The sequence below is a fragment of the Staurois parvus genome, unplaced genomic scaffold (genome assembly GCF_062004578.1).
Source record: "Staurois parvus isolate SC_StPar_1 unplaced genomic scaffold, SC_StPar_1.0 ptg000132l, whole genome shotgun sequence".
Classification (NCBI taxonomy): domain Eukaryota; kingdom Metazoa; phylum Chordata; class Amphibia; order Anura; family Ranidae; genus Staurois; species Staurois parvus.
Genome location: NW_028317928.1, coordinates 1861334 through 1875528, shown reverse-complemented (window position 1 = coordinate 1875528; position 14195 = coordinate 1861334). Strand labels below are relative to the sequence as shown.

General features: G+C 42.7%; 1 protein-coding gene across 2 annotated transcripts in view; it reads right to left on the bottom strand.

Annotated features, from left to right (window-relative positions):
* Window positions 1-291: 291 nt before the first annotated feature.
* The window catches only part of LOC149466134 (uncharacterized), a 40419-nt gene continuing 26515 nt past the window's right edge, over window positions 292-14195 (bottom strand). For both annotated transcript variants that reach the window (XM_089672753.1, XM_089672754.1), the window contains 4 exons: window positions 11011-11430; window positions 8182-8286; window positions 7232-7324; window positions 292-5034 (listed from right to left, as the gene is read on the bottom strand). In XM_089672753.1, the coding sequence (XP_089528879.1) occupies window positions 4250-5034; window positions 7232-7324; window positions 8182-8286; window positions 11011-11430 (1403 nt within the window). In that variant the 3' untranslated portion in view covers window positions 292-4249. The remainder of the gene's footprint in view (window positions 5035-7231; window positions 7325-8181; window positions 8287-11010; window positions 11431-14195) is intronic.

The following is a 14195-nucleotide window of genomic DNA, read 5'->3' as shown; positions in this document are numbered from 1 at the left end:
ATCAGAGAGATCTATTGTGGTGGTGTATAGAGCCCAAAATGTTAGAATTGTGTCCATGTCCCAATATTTATGGACCTGACTGTATATGCGTAGGAAGGTGTCTAGGACAAGTAAGTGAAAGAGACAAGAGGCCACAACAAACAACTATCTTACTCTAACAAGAACTAAGAAAATGTAATGCCCAACATTCAAGTGATTGCAAGGTTCCCATTAATTAAAATTCAGGTTCTCAAAATGATGGATGTCGTAACTATGTCAAAAATGATCTGTTCAACAAGAAATAACAACACATTTTAAGTGTCTGTAGAAATGTATTTGACCTCAGACATTACAGTTGTTTTATAAAATATAGATTGTCCTTTTGTAATAAAATAAATCCAACAAAAATATACTGTAACAATACAAATTATAGTCACACAAAGTTTAAATGATTATTATTAAAATTACATAACTATTATATCAATACTGGAAAATATATAGGATACATGAGGCATATTTTTAATGTTTAGTGTTTTCACAGTTAATTCACCATCTTTTTTTCATCAAGTTTGCCCAATGTAGGGATTTCCAACTCTGCAATGTGACACCAGGTCTCTGTAAGATCTGCTTATAATACAGTATATGGCCAAAACTGTTAACACCTCTCCAAATGATTGAGTTTAGATGTTTCCATTGAAAGGTACTGTTAATGTTACTGCATAGAAAGACATTTGAGCACTTACAACTTTGCGACAAGTGTAAAGAAGGCTCTTTTCTGTTCCAGCATGACTGTGCCTATAAAGACATGGTTTGATTGGTTTGGTTTGGAGGAACTAGAGAGACCTGTACAGAGCCCAAACCTTAACCTTACTGAACACCTTTGGGATGAAATGGAAAGTGGACTGCGAGCCAGGTCTTCTCATACATTACCACCTGATCTCACAAAATGTTCTTTTGGGCAAATGGCCACAAACTCCCAGAGACACCCTCCAAAGTCTTGTGGAAATGTTCCCAGAAGAATGGAGGCTGTTATAGCCACAAAGAGGAGCCAATCCCATATTAATGGTTATTATTGAGTTGGCCAACAAGGTGTAAAGATCGGGTGTCCATCACAGGAGACTTTTGGCCATATAGTACAGCAAATCCTGCAAGGGAACCCACATGGTTTCAACGTTGGTAAATTGTCTTGTTAAATTCTGTATAAAAGTACTAATAGCTAAACTCTGTAGAAGACTAAGGTCTGCCTTAATTCTTCGTGGCATAGATTCAATAAGGTGTTGGAAACATTCCTCAGATTTTGATTTGATAGCATCACACAGTTGCTGCAGATCTGTTGGCTGCACATCCATGGACTGGTGATAGAAGGCAGGATGGATCCATGCTTTCAAGTTGTTTATACCAAATTCTTTTTTTCCGATCTTCTATTATCCAATTTTGGTGAGCCTGTGCGAACTCCAGCCTCCGTTTCCTGTTCTTGGTGGACAGGAGTGGCACCCAGGGTAGTCTTCTGCTGCTGTAGCCATCTGGTTCAAGGTTGGACATGTTGTGCATTCAGAGATGGTATTCTGCATACCTTGGTTGTAAAGAGTGGTTATTTGAGTTACTGTTGCCTTTCTATCACCTTGAAACAGTCTGCCCATTCTCCTCTGACATCAATAAGGAATTTTGGTTCGCAGAACTGCCACTCACTGGATATTTTCTCTTTTTCGGACCATTCCCCTAGAGATGGTTGTGAGTGAAAATCCCAGTAGATCAGCAGTTTTTAAAATGCTCAGACCAGCCTGTCTGCCACCAACAACCACGCCATGTTCAAAATCACTTATGTTAAATCCCCTTTTCTGATGCTCGGTTTGAACTTCAGCAAGTCATCTTCACCTCATCTAGATGCCCACATGCATTGAGTTGCTGCCATGTGATTGGCTGATTAGTATTACCAAGTAATTGAACAGGTGGACCCAATAAAGTGGACGGTGAGTGTACATCGTACTGAATGGGCAACATGGATGCCTCCTTACCTGCGGATCAGGAGAATGGAATCCCTGGCTTTAAGTGGCATTCCAAGATTAGTATAATTGGGATGCCAACTTAGGACAAGGACCTGAAAATTGCGCTGGACTTTTTTTTTGAATTCCACTCATCAACATGTCCGTAGTATTGTTGGTGCACTGTGTGCTTTGAGGTGGCATTCAAAATGAACAGCACCGTGGTTTAAAAGCCACCAAGCCTGCATTTCACCACGCATTACACAAGGCATAAAAACGTACTACGACCCTAGAAAAAAAAACAGTCCAGTATTCAGAACAAATATGGCTTCTCCCCTTCTTTAGAAGTAGTAGAAGCCCAACATATTTTATTCAGGCCGAAAAATATTCCTACCTCCATTTTCATGTTGTAGCAACTGCACAGTATCCAAAGATGACTATGCGGTCCGATAGGCACCTGTCTGACCACACTAGCCAGTTCATGCTGTAATCTTGCAGAGCTGGTCAGACACCTCCCTATTCTTCCTCCACACTACAGGCCGACATGAGGACATATGTACTAAGGGGTTTGGCCTTTACTCATCTATGTACACATAAAGCAATGGAGTGGGAGGGCACAGAGTGTATTTCCATTAACAGAAAATTATATTTTAAGGCAGGGGTAGGCAACCTTAAAGAGGGGGAGATCTGAAAAACATGGAAGAAGTCGAAGGTCACCGGGCACCGTGTCACCTCCTCACACCTGATTTAACCCTTCAGCCTAGGTTCACACTACAGCTTGTGCGGTAAATCGCATGTGATTCGCACAGAAACCGCACCGCATTCCTGTAGAAATCACATGCAATTTGTGTGCGGTGCGATTGGATCCATACATTTTGTATGGCTTTATTCGCACCGTACCCACACCAAAAAAGCGCAGGACCCTTTTTTGGTCCACACTAGAATCGGATCACATAGGTATTCAAACCTATGTGATCCGATTCTGCACATCGCACTGCGTTTTGCAGACCGATGTCGGGGTGTATGAACGGTTCGTATGAACGGGGTGCGATTCTGATGCGGTACTGAAACGTGGCAAATTCCGCATCAGTGTGAACCAGGGCTTAAAGTGGTTCTAAAGGCTCAAGGTTTTTTTTTGCCTTCATGCATTCTAAGCATGAAGGTAAAAAACCTTCTGTGTGTAGCAGACCCCCTAACACCTGATCCCCATCCCGATCCAGCGATGTCCATAAGATTCTCGGTTCTGCAGGAACTCTCACTCCTGATTGGCTGAGGCAGCAGTGGGAGCCATTGCTTCCTGCTGCTGTCAATCACAGCCAGTGAGCCAAAAAGGAGAGGGAGGGGGTGGGGCTTAAAGTGGTTCTAAAGGCTCAAGGTTTTTTTTGCCTTCATGCATTCTAAGCATGAAGGTAAAAAACCTTCTGTGTGTAGCAGACCCCCCTAACGCCTGATCCCCATCCCGATCCACCAATGTCCATAAGATTCTTGGTTCTGCGGGAACTCTCACTCCTGATTGGCTGAGGCAGCAGTGGGACCCATTTGTTCCCGCTGCTGTCAATCACAGCCAGTGAGCCAAAAAGGAGAGGGAGGGGGTGGGGCCGAGCCACAACTTTGTTGAAATGGACCCACATAGCCGTGGCTCGGTAACGCGCCTGCTCAGGTGCCCCCATAACAAGTTGCTTGCTGTGGGGGCACCTGATAGGAGTGCCAGCAGGGGACCTGAGAAGAGGAGGATCAGGGATGCTCTGTGCAAAACCATTACACAGAGCAGGAATGACATGTTTGTTTTTTTATTATAAAAAAAAAAACTTTAGTATCACTTTAATTCCCGTACTACCGTCTGGCAATTGCATGCATTGCATGCCAATCATGGATTTAAATTAAGTGGTGAGGAGGCCTCATTCACTTGAATGGTTCATGCTTAGCCGGTGTTACACCCGCCAACCATGACAGGCTGTATCACTCCTGCTGTTGCTGTGACATTTTTGCCATTAAGGGGGTGCCGTTGGGACAGGGGTGGAAAAAACACATCTTTACCAATGGCTGCGATCTACTGGTAGATTGGGATCTACAGGTTGCTGACCCCCGTTTTAAGGCATTTCCAATCCAAATCATAACATACAGCAACATAGAACTATGCGACAGAGAAAAAATCACGCGTGAGTTCAAAGTCATCTGGAAAAGTCTTGCCATCATTCCGTACACAAATGAATATGGTGCCTTCCATGTGACCCATCTGATGTGTATGCTGATTTGTTTATATAGTGTCGCCATATTTCCTCTGCACATTACTTCTTGCAAGCTTTGATTTTTTTTTTGTGTAGATTGAGCTGACTTTTCATAGCAAAAGCCTTCCCGCAGTCCTGACACACATAGGGCCTCTCTCCCGTGTGAACTCTGCGATGTGCAATAAGAGCCGGCTGCTGCGCAAAACGTTTCCCGCACTCCGAGCAGGAATATGGCATTTCCCCTGTATGAATTCTCTGGTGGACTGCAAGCACAGATTTCCGCCTAAAGTGCCTCCCACACTCTGAGCAGGGAAATGGCTTCTCCCCAGTGTGAATCCGCTCATGCATACGAAGTAATATTCCCAAGGAAAAACGCCTCCCGCATTCCAAGCAGGCGTATGGCTTCTCCCCCGTGTGAACTCTCATGTGTACGGTGACACCCGACTTACAGTGATAACTTTTCCCACATTCGGTACAGCAAAACGGCTTCTCCCCAGTGTGAAATCTCAGGTGCTCTTTGAGAAATGTCTCAAAAGCGAAGATTTTCCCGCATTCAGAGCAAGTGAAGGACTTTTTCTTTCTGTGGGTTCTCTGGTGGGAGAGAAGTTCCTTTATGCTACTGAAGCTTTTCCCGCAACATGAGAGCATTGCACCATTGCTCGAAGCTGAATTCTGAGTAACAGCTTGAGAATGATCATTGATTTTAGAGCGACCAGATGATGAATCAGCACAGTGAGGTGCCGGATGCAGATTTGGGGAAATAGCATTTCCTTCTGAAGAACTGGATGCTTTGTTATCACCTTTGATTCGTTTTGATGAGGATGCAACAGGATGCATTTCTGCGTCTGCATAAAATAAGAAGTGAAAGGAAATTAAAAAGGTTGGAGATACTCGTGTCACACTTGTCACCAATATAGCCAAATTTTAGCCCCTGCCGCAATCCCTTGCTCTGCTACAAAGTTACAATGTACAGTCTGAGTGATCAATGGAAGAATGGAGACTGTGGATATGTGACTTCCTGCCCACAGCAGTCTGCAGTCACTGACTGCAGCTCAAGAGGGGGAATTTAATAGTGAAAGGTGGAGTGAAAGGGGGGAGAGATTTTTGTAGTGACTGAACTGAGAGCTTAATTATGACATGCAATGCCAAGCTGCGGTTTCTAAAGCGAGCAAAATCCTCTCTTGTATTAGGAGAGGTATAGACTCCAGAGAGAGAGATATCATCCCCCCGATACAAATCATTAGTAAGACCTCATCTGGAATATTCAGTTCAGTTTTGGGCTCCAATTCCCAAAAAGAACATTGGGGAACTGGAGAAAGTACAGAGAAGGGCAACCAAACTGATAAGAGGCATGGAGGAGATCAGCTATGAGGAAAGATTAGAGGAACTGAATTTATTCTCTCTTGAGAAGAGGAGATTAAGGGGGATATGATCTCCATGTATAATACATAAGGGGGGGATATGATCTCCATGTATAATACATAAGGGGGATATGATCTCCATGTATAATACATAAGGGGGGGATATGATCTCCATGTACATACATACATAAGGGGGATATGATCTCCATGTATAATACATAAGGGGGGATATGATCTCCATGTATAATACATAAGGGGGGATATGATCTCCATGTATATTACATAAGGGGGGATATGATCTCCATGTATAATACATAAGGGGGGGGTATGATCTCCATGTATAATACATAAGGGGGGATATGATCTCCATGTATAATACATAAGGGGGATATGATCTCCATGTATAATACATAAGGGGAGATATGATCTCCATGTATAATACATAAGGGGGGATATGATCTCCATGTATAATACATAAGGGGGGATATGATCTCCATGTATAATACATAAGGGGGGATATGATCACCATGTATAATACATAAGGGGGGATATGATCTCCATGTATAATACATAATGGGGAGGATATGATCTCCATGTATAATACATAAGGGGGGATATGATCTCCATGTATAATACATAAGGGGGGGATATGATCTCCATGTATAATACATAAGGGGGGATATGATCTCCATGTATAATACATAATGGGGAGGATATGATCATCATGTATAATACATAAGGGGGGATATGATCTCCATGTATAATACATAAGGGGGGGATATGATCTCCATGTATAATACATAAGGGGGATATGATCTCCATGTATAAATACATCAGTGGTTCATATAGTGAACTCGGTGTAGAGTTATTCACCCTGAGGTCACCACAGAGGACAAGGGGGCACTCTTTACATCCGGAGGAAAATAAATTTAATCTCCAAACACGGAAAGGTTTCTTCACAGTAAGAGCTGTGACAATGTGGAATAGACTCCCTCAAGAGTTGGTTCTGGCCAGCTCAGTGGATTGCTGTAGGAAAGTCCTGGATTCTTTCTTGGATACACAGAATATAACTGGATATAACATTTATAGGTAAAGTTGATCCAGGGAATATCCGATTGCCCCTCGGGGGATCAGGAAGGAATTTTTTTCCCCACAAGAACAAATTGGATCATGCTTTGAAGTTTTTTTTTGCCTTCCTCTGGATCAACTGTGGGTGTAGGATTATAAAAAAAAATTTTTCTTTAATGGTTGAACTTTTGTCTTTTTTCAGCCAGACTAACTATGTAACAAGAAGAATTTGGGATTATTTTTTGGATTTAGGGCTGGTTCACACTAGGAATGCGCAGGAACATGGTTTGCATTCCAGTGGAATTTGAGTGCAGTGCGTTTTCAGCCCATTCAGGGCTGAAATTGCACGGTATTGCACAAAAAGTAGTGCATGCACTACTTTTAAGAATGAACTAAGCCTGATCGCATGGTTCTGTGGGTACCATGCAATCTGGTGCAGGCAAACACATTGCATTTGCAATCTGTGTTTGGGGTGTCGTTAGCATTGTATTGAACTCTGCAGCAGATCGCACAGGCAGTGCGTTTTGTATGCAGTGATGGAAACACGCATGGAAGGTGGGTTTCCCGAATCACATTCTTGTGTGAAGCGGCTCTTAAGAGTTTTTTTACTCACCTGTGATGATCTCTGGAGGAATTTTCTTTTCTTTATTTTGTCGTTTTTTGGACTTCTTCTCAGTTTGGACGCTTCTCTGATTTGCTCCGGGGTCTGTGAATAAAGATGAGAGTGAAGCCCCCTGTACTGAGATGTATGAGAGACCCCAGAAAGTGTGTGTGGGAGGAGACTGGTCACGTCTCAATGACATGATGTGAGGAGATCCGGAGTCTAATAGAGGCTGATGGCTCCTGACTCCCCACTGGGGGAGATTTACTAAAACTGGAGCACTCAGAATCTGGTGCAGCTGTGCCTGGTAGCCAATCAGATTCTGACTTCAGCTTGTTCCATTAAGCTTTGACAATAAAACTTGGAAGCTGATTGGTTTCTTTGTAGAGCTGCACCAGATTTTGCACACGCCAGTTTTAGTAAATCACCCAACTGTCTCCCAATTACTGTCTACTGATAGAGGAGGGGGGAAGAAGAGATTGTTGTAGTGAGTGAACAAGGAGGATCTGGGACTCTTCTCTGGATTTAGTGTCCATTACTCACCTGGGCTGATCTCTAGAGGGATCTTCTCCTCCTTACATGGCTCATAGCCGGAGTCTAATAGAGGTTGATGGCTCCTGACCCCCCACTGGGCACATACTGTCCCCCCATTACTGTCTACTGACAGAGGAGGGGGGAGAAGAAGAGATTGTTGTAGTGACTGAACAAGGAGGATCTGGGACTCTTCTCTGGATTTAGTGTTTATCACTCACCTGTGCTGATCTCTGAAGGGATCTCCTCCTCCTTACATGGCTCATACCTGGTGTCTACTAGAGGCTGATGGCCCCTGACTCCCCCACTGGGCACATACTGTCCCCCCATTACTGTCTACTGACAGAGGAGGGGGGAGAAGAAGAGATTGTTGTAGTGACTGAACAAGGAGGATCTGGGACTCTTCTCTGGATTTAGTGTTTATCACTCACCTGTACTGATCTCTGGAGGCATTTTCTTCTTATTTTTCCGCATTTCTCTTTTTGCCCTCATCGCGGCTCGGACACTTCCCCAAGTGGAATTAGTGTCTCCAGGTTCTGTAAATACAGATGAGAGTGAAGCCCTCTGTACTGAGATGTATGAGAGACCCCAGAGAGTGTGTGTGGGGGGAGACTGGTCACGTCCCTTGGCTGGTAACACACAATGACATGATGGAAGAGCCAGGGTCTAATAGAAGCTGATGACTCCTAATTTCCCCCCCATCCTGTTCCACTTTGAGACCTTTAGAATCTAAATGATTTTAAAAATGTTTTTGTTTTAAAGAAAAGAAAGCGAAAAGTGCTTTTGGAGAAACTAAAAGCCAAGTATATGATATCAACTCTCTATTTAAATATTACACTAGGTATTTGCTATCACCGCTAAAGTTGCTGCATTCACGTTCTAGTAGTGGAGGCCACATGCAGGCTCTCCTCCCCAAGGCTGTTGTTTGAGAGCTTGGACTACATGTACCAGTATGCCTTGCCTGTGGCTAGTAAACTCACAAGAGTGCAATATGTTCTTTCATAAGACGGAGAAAGGTGACACTGATAGGCATTGTGGAAATACTTCTTACGGATCCGCTTGGTTAAAACAAATTCTTACCATGCCAGAGCAAGAGGACCGCTCGAGCTGCTGTCCTACACTATAGTAGCATTTGCTTCACTTAACCCCTCGCCTACCGAGCACTTATACCTCCTTCCTGCCCAGGCCAATTTCTAGCTTTCAGAGCACTGGAGGCACTGATGGGCATTGACAGGCATCACTGATGGGCACTGAAAGGCAGCACTCATATATGGCACTGATAGGCGGCACTGACAATCACAGGCCTTGTATTTATTGAAAAAAAAATGCAAGGCTGTTCCTGAACGGCAGAGGTGTCATGCAAGTGTTTTGCTCTGTTTCTGGACAAAAAGAAGTTGGTCTTACACTTCCAGGAAAGACAACAGCACTTATTGTATGTAGCAAATATATCGTATTACAGCAGCCCTGGCATGGCAAGAATCTGCTCTCATCAGGTTGGCCTTTAGAGAGGAAACATAGAGTACTTCTTAACGTCTAGGTTCACCCTGATGCAGGGCAGGATTCGCAGCAATTCCTGTGCGTTTCCCGCACCGCATCACAATCGCCCTATGTTCATGCAGTCTGCTGCGGGTGTCGATGTTAACGACACCCAAAAACAGGTCGCAAAAACACAGCGTGATCACCTGGATCGAATCACATGGACATTCACATCCATGCCATTTGATTCCAGTGCAGCAAAAAAAAGGGTGTGTGCCGCTTTTTCATGCGGATGCAGTGCAATATGAGTCACACGAAATGAATGGGCTCAAAACGCACTGCGCATAATCTCATGTGATTTGAACAGGAATGCAGTGCGATGTGACAGTGTGAACCAGGGCTTAACCACTTCCAGTCCGGACATTTTTACCCCCTTCCTGTCCAGGCCAATTTTCAGCTTTCAGCACTATCACACTTTGAATGACAATTGCGCGGTCAAAATTTGGCCAAAATTTATTCAGTTATCGTTTTATTAAAAAAAAAAAACCCAAATTAGTTTATAACCAAAAATTATAATTTTTGAAAACATTTTTTTTACATTTTTATTTTATTTTTTTTTATTATTTATTTATTTTTTTACATACTGTCACCTTAGCAGTTTACACTGATTGCTTTTACACCCATAAAGGCTGTAAAAGCAATAATTTCTCCTTCTCTCTGGCTGCAATCTTGCAGCCATTGAGAAATGCTGTGTGAGCTGTGATTGGTCACAGCTTGTCACATGGTACAAGGCTGTTGTGAATAACCCTGTACCATGTGACCTCTGTGATCATTCACAGATTTCACACGTATTAAGCACTGATGTCAGAAGTGACATCTTGCTTACTACTTTGCATGTGATCACTGATTGGCCAATCAGTGATCACATGATCAGGACCTCACAGAGAGGTCCCGGACGACGATCGGTGTTCCACTGTGTCCCAGGGAGTGGGCACAGCCTGAAAATGCGGGCGTCGTTTATGAACGGCAACCCGCCCCTGGACTACCACCGTCTGGCCGTTTATATACATGGGCCAGGACGGGAGGTGGTTAAAGATGAACTCCAGGCACGTGTAAGACACAAATACAGCTCTGTATAAATTCGTACATCATTGAAAGTACTTTTTTTCTCGTCTATCGAGGGACATAGGAAGTGTTTAAACTTTGGGTTATACTGCCGACTAGGTGAGTGTAAATGTTTGCTTTTTTTTTACTAACCCCATACTTCTCTTTAAATGACTTCCTGTGTCCCTGAAAGGACTCCAAGAAAAGAATCCTACTTTTTTAAATGCAAGCAAAGTAAGTATCAGTTTTTCCTGGTATCAGCCTTTTGCAATCCCTGTACAACAGGGCTCAGAATGAGAAAGAGAGAAGCAGCACAAGAAACCACTCAGTTGTGCTGTGTTGCTCATATTCAAACAAGGGACACGCTGTTATTAGGAGAGAGCAGAATGGCGGAAAGATTAGCTCAGCAGTCTGCTGCTTCTCATTTCACTTCCCCTTCACAGGCTGGGGGAGGGGGGGGGACAAGACCTGTAAGCATTATCTAACTACAGAAGAGAAAAAGAATTTCTTCCTTGCCAAGTTTTGTATAAAACCCAGGACTAGGTAGACAGAAGTAAAAATCGCATTGCAGGTAAAGCAGCTCCCATATATGTACTTATCTGTACACTAAGCTTCCCTGTAGTTCATCTTGAAAATCAACCTCCACATTTCAAATATATATATAATAAAAGGCTTCTCACTAGCATGAGTTCTCATGTGTGAAAGGAGATTGGTTTTAAGGATAAAGCATTTGTCGCACTCCGAACATGAAAACGGCTCCTCCCCCGCGTGAGTTTTTTGATGTCTAATGAGTGACGGCTTTCGTATAAAACTTTTCCCGCACTCCTGGCACGAGTGCTGCTTCCCTGTGTGAGTTCTCTGATGTGAAAGAAGCTCTTCGATCTTCGAAAAAGATTTTATGCAATCGTAGCACTGGAATTCTCCGTTCTGAGCTGTAGGGTCGTCGACCTGGGTACGCCGTGGCCTGCCACGTTTACGGCGGGCAGCTGCATGACGAGGCGATGGATCTGGAGTAACGGAGCGTTCATCTGAAGAGTCAGATGTGACTTCATTATCTTCCCATTCTGGATCTGAAAGATTTTCATCTGGCAAGCTTTCATCTGCATAAAATAAAAAGTATGACATTCACATAACACATTACTGGTCAGATCTGATCATGTGACCTCAGTGTTTTCCCCGTGATGCTATTCAGCCTGGATGTATGGTCTCTATAAGGTCTAATTTCACTGGTCATTGTCTTTGCCTTTTCCTCACACTGAAATGGATGCTGATGCATTGTTTGACTTTAGTGTGCTTTAATGCCCCTGTGACGAAACGCGTCAGAAGGTGGTTATGCAGCGACTGGAAGTGGCGTCTATCCCGGGACCGGAAGTGATGTGGTGCCTGTGCCCGTTAGTTCCAAGGGTGGTGAGAACACTAAGCTAATAGGCACACCTTGTGTAAAATGTGCTTGCGGGTTATTATGGTGAATAAAAAAGTGCCTCAATAATTAATCAAGTAAATTAAATTGATACACATGTGGTTCACTGACACCAAACACTTACTCATATAATAGTGCATATAACTGATTTAAAATAATAAATATAGGTGAAACTCGAAAAATTTGAATATCATGCAAAAGTTCATTTATTTCAGTAATGCAACTTAAAAGGTGAAACTAATATACGAGATAGACTCATTACATGCAAAGCAAGATAGTTCAAGCCGTGATTTGTCATCATTGTGATGATTATGGCTTACAGCTCATGAAAACCCCAAATCCACAATCTCAGAAAATGAGAATATTGTGAAAAGGTGCAATATTCTCGGCTCAAAAGTGTCCCACTCTAATCAGCTAATTAAGCCATAACACCTGCAAAGGGTTCCTGAGCCTTTAAATGGTCTCTCAGTCTGGTTCAGTAGGAATCACAATCATAGGAAAGACTGCTGACCTGACAGTTGTGCAGAAAACCATCATTGACACCCTCCATAAGGAGGGAAAGCCTCAAAAGGTAATTGCAAAAGAAGTTGGATGTTCCCAAAGTGCTGTATTAAAGCACATTAATAGAAAGTTATGTTGAAAGGAAAAGTGTGGAAGAAAAAGGTGCACAAGCAGCAGGGATGACTGCAGCCTGGAGAGGATTGTCAGGAAACGGCCATTCAAAAGTGTTGGGGACTTTCACAAGTAGTGGACTGAGGCTGGAGTCAGTGCATCAAGAGCCACCACACACAGACGGATCCTGGACATGGGCTTCAAATGTCGTATTCCTCTTGCAAGCCGTTCCTGAACAACAAACAATGTCAGAAGCGTCTTACCTGGGATAAAGAAAAACAGACCTGGTCTGTTGCTCAGTGGGCCAAAACCTCTTTTCTGATGAGAGCAACTTTTGCATCTCATTTGGAAACCAAGGACCCAGAGTATGGAGAAAGAATGGAGAGGCACACAGTGCAAGATGCTTGAAGTCCAGTGTGAAGTTTCCACAGTCTGTGTTGATTTGGGGAGCCATGTCATCTGCTGGTGTTGGTCTACTGTGCTTCATTAAGTCCAGGGTCAATGCAGCCGTCTACCAGGAGATTTTGGAGCACTTCATGCTTCCTTCTGCAGACGAGCTTTATGGGGATGCTGACTTCATTTTCCAGCAGGACTTGGCACCTGCCCACACTGCCAAAAGCACCAAAACCTGGTTTAATGACCGTGGGATTACTGTGCTTGATTGGCCAGCAAACTCGCCTGACCTGAACCCCATAAAGAATCTATGGGGCATTGCCAAGAGAAAGATGAGAGACAGGAGACCGAACAATGCAGAAGAGCTGAAGGCCGCTATTGAAGCATCCTGGTCTTCCATAACACCTCAGCAGTGCCACAGGCTGATAGCTTCCATGCCACGCCGCATTGAGGCAGTAATTGCTGCAAAAGGGGCCTAAACCAAGTACTGAGTACATATGCATGCTTATACTTTTCAGAGGTCCGATATTGTTCTATGTACAATCCTTGTTTTATTGATTGCGTGTAATATTCTAATTTTCTGAGATTATGGATTTGGGTTTTCATGAGCTGTAAGCCATAATCATCACAATTATGACAAATCACGGTTTGAACTATCTTGCTTTGCATGTAATGAGTCTATCTCATATATTAGTTTCACCTTTTAAGTTGCATTACTGAAATAAATGAACTTTTGCACAATATTCAAATTTTTCGAGTTTCACCTGTATGTGCCGCGCTCCACTATATCAATAAACATTATAAACCTAATAATTAAATCAAAATATTCTATGACTCGTGTCTAAAAAATCAATCTGATAATTGTAATATTAAATAAAAAAAATATATCATTACTATCAAGTGAAAAATAATTATAGCGTAAAATTATCAAAAAAATGTCCACAATTCACAAAAAAATATATTTTTATTTAATATTACAATTATCAGATTGATTTTTTAGACACATGAGTCATAGAATATTTTGATTTAATGATTACATTTATAATGTTTTATTGATATAGTGGAGCGTGGCACATATTTATTATTTTAATAAGCACACCTTATTGTGATACCACTTTATGAGATGAGCGGATTTTAGCTTTTAATTTTGTAAGTAGGTTTTTAATAATACATTTTGATTGATTTGGTTACTACACCATTGGAGGCTATTCTTTTCTTTTCCATCTTTGATTTGAATATCATTGAGCCGGTGGGAGAAGTGTTCTAATGATATGACGCATGATAGTTATGGTGGAGTGAGCTACGTCAGTCATGAGAATGGTTGGCATATTCATCTGATGACTTTTTCCCTAAAGGGAGAGGGACTGCAAAAGCAGAGGTGGTGTGTGGTGGATGCTCCAGGAAGAAATACAGCACCTGATATGCAGCAATTTCATGGAC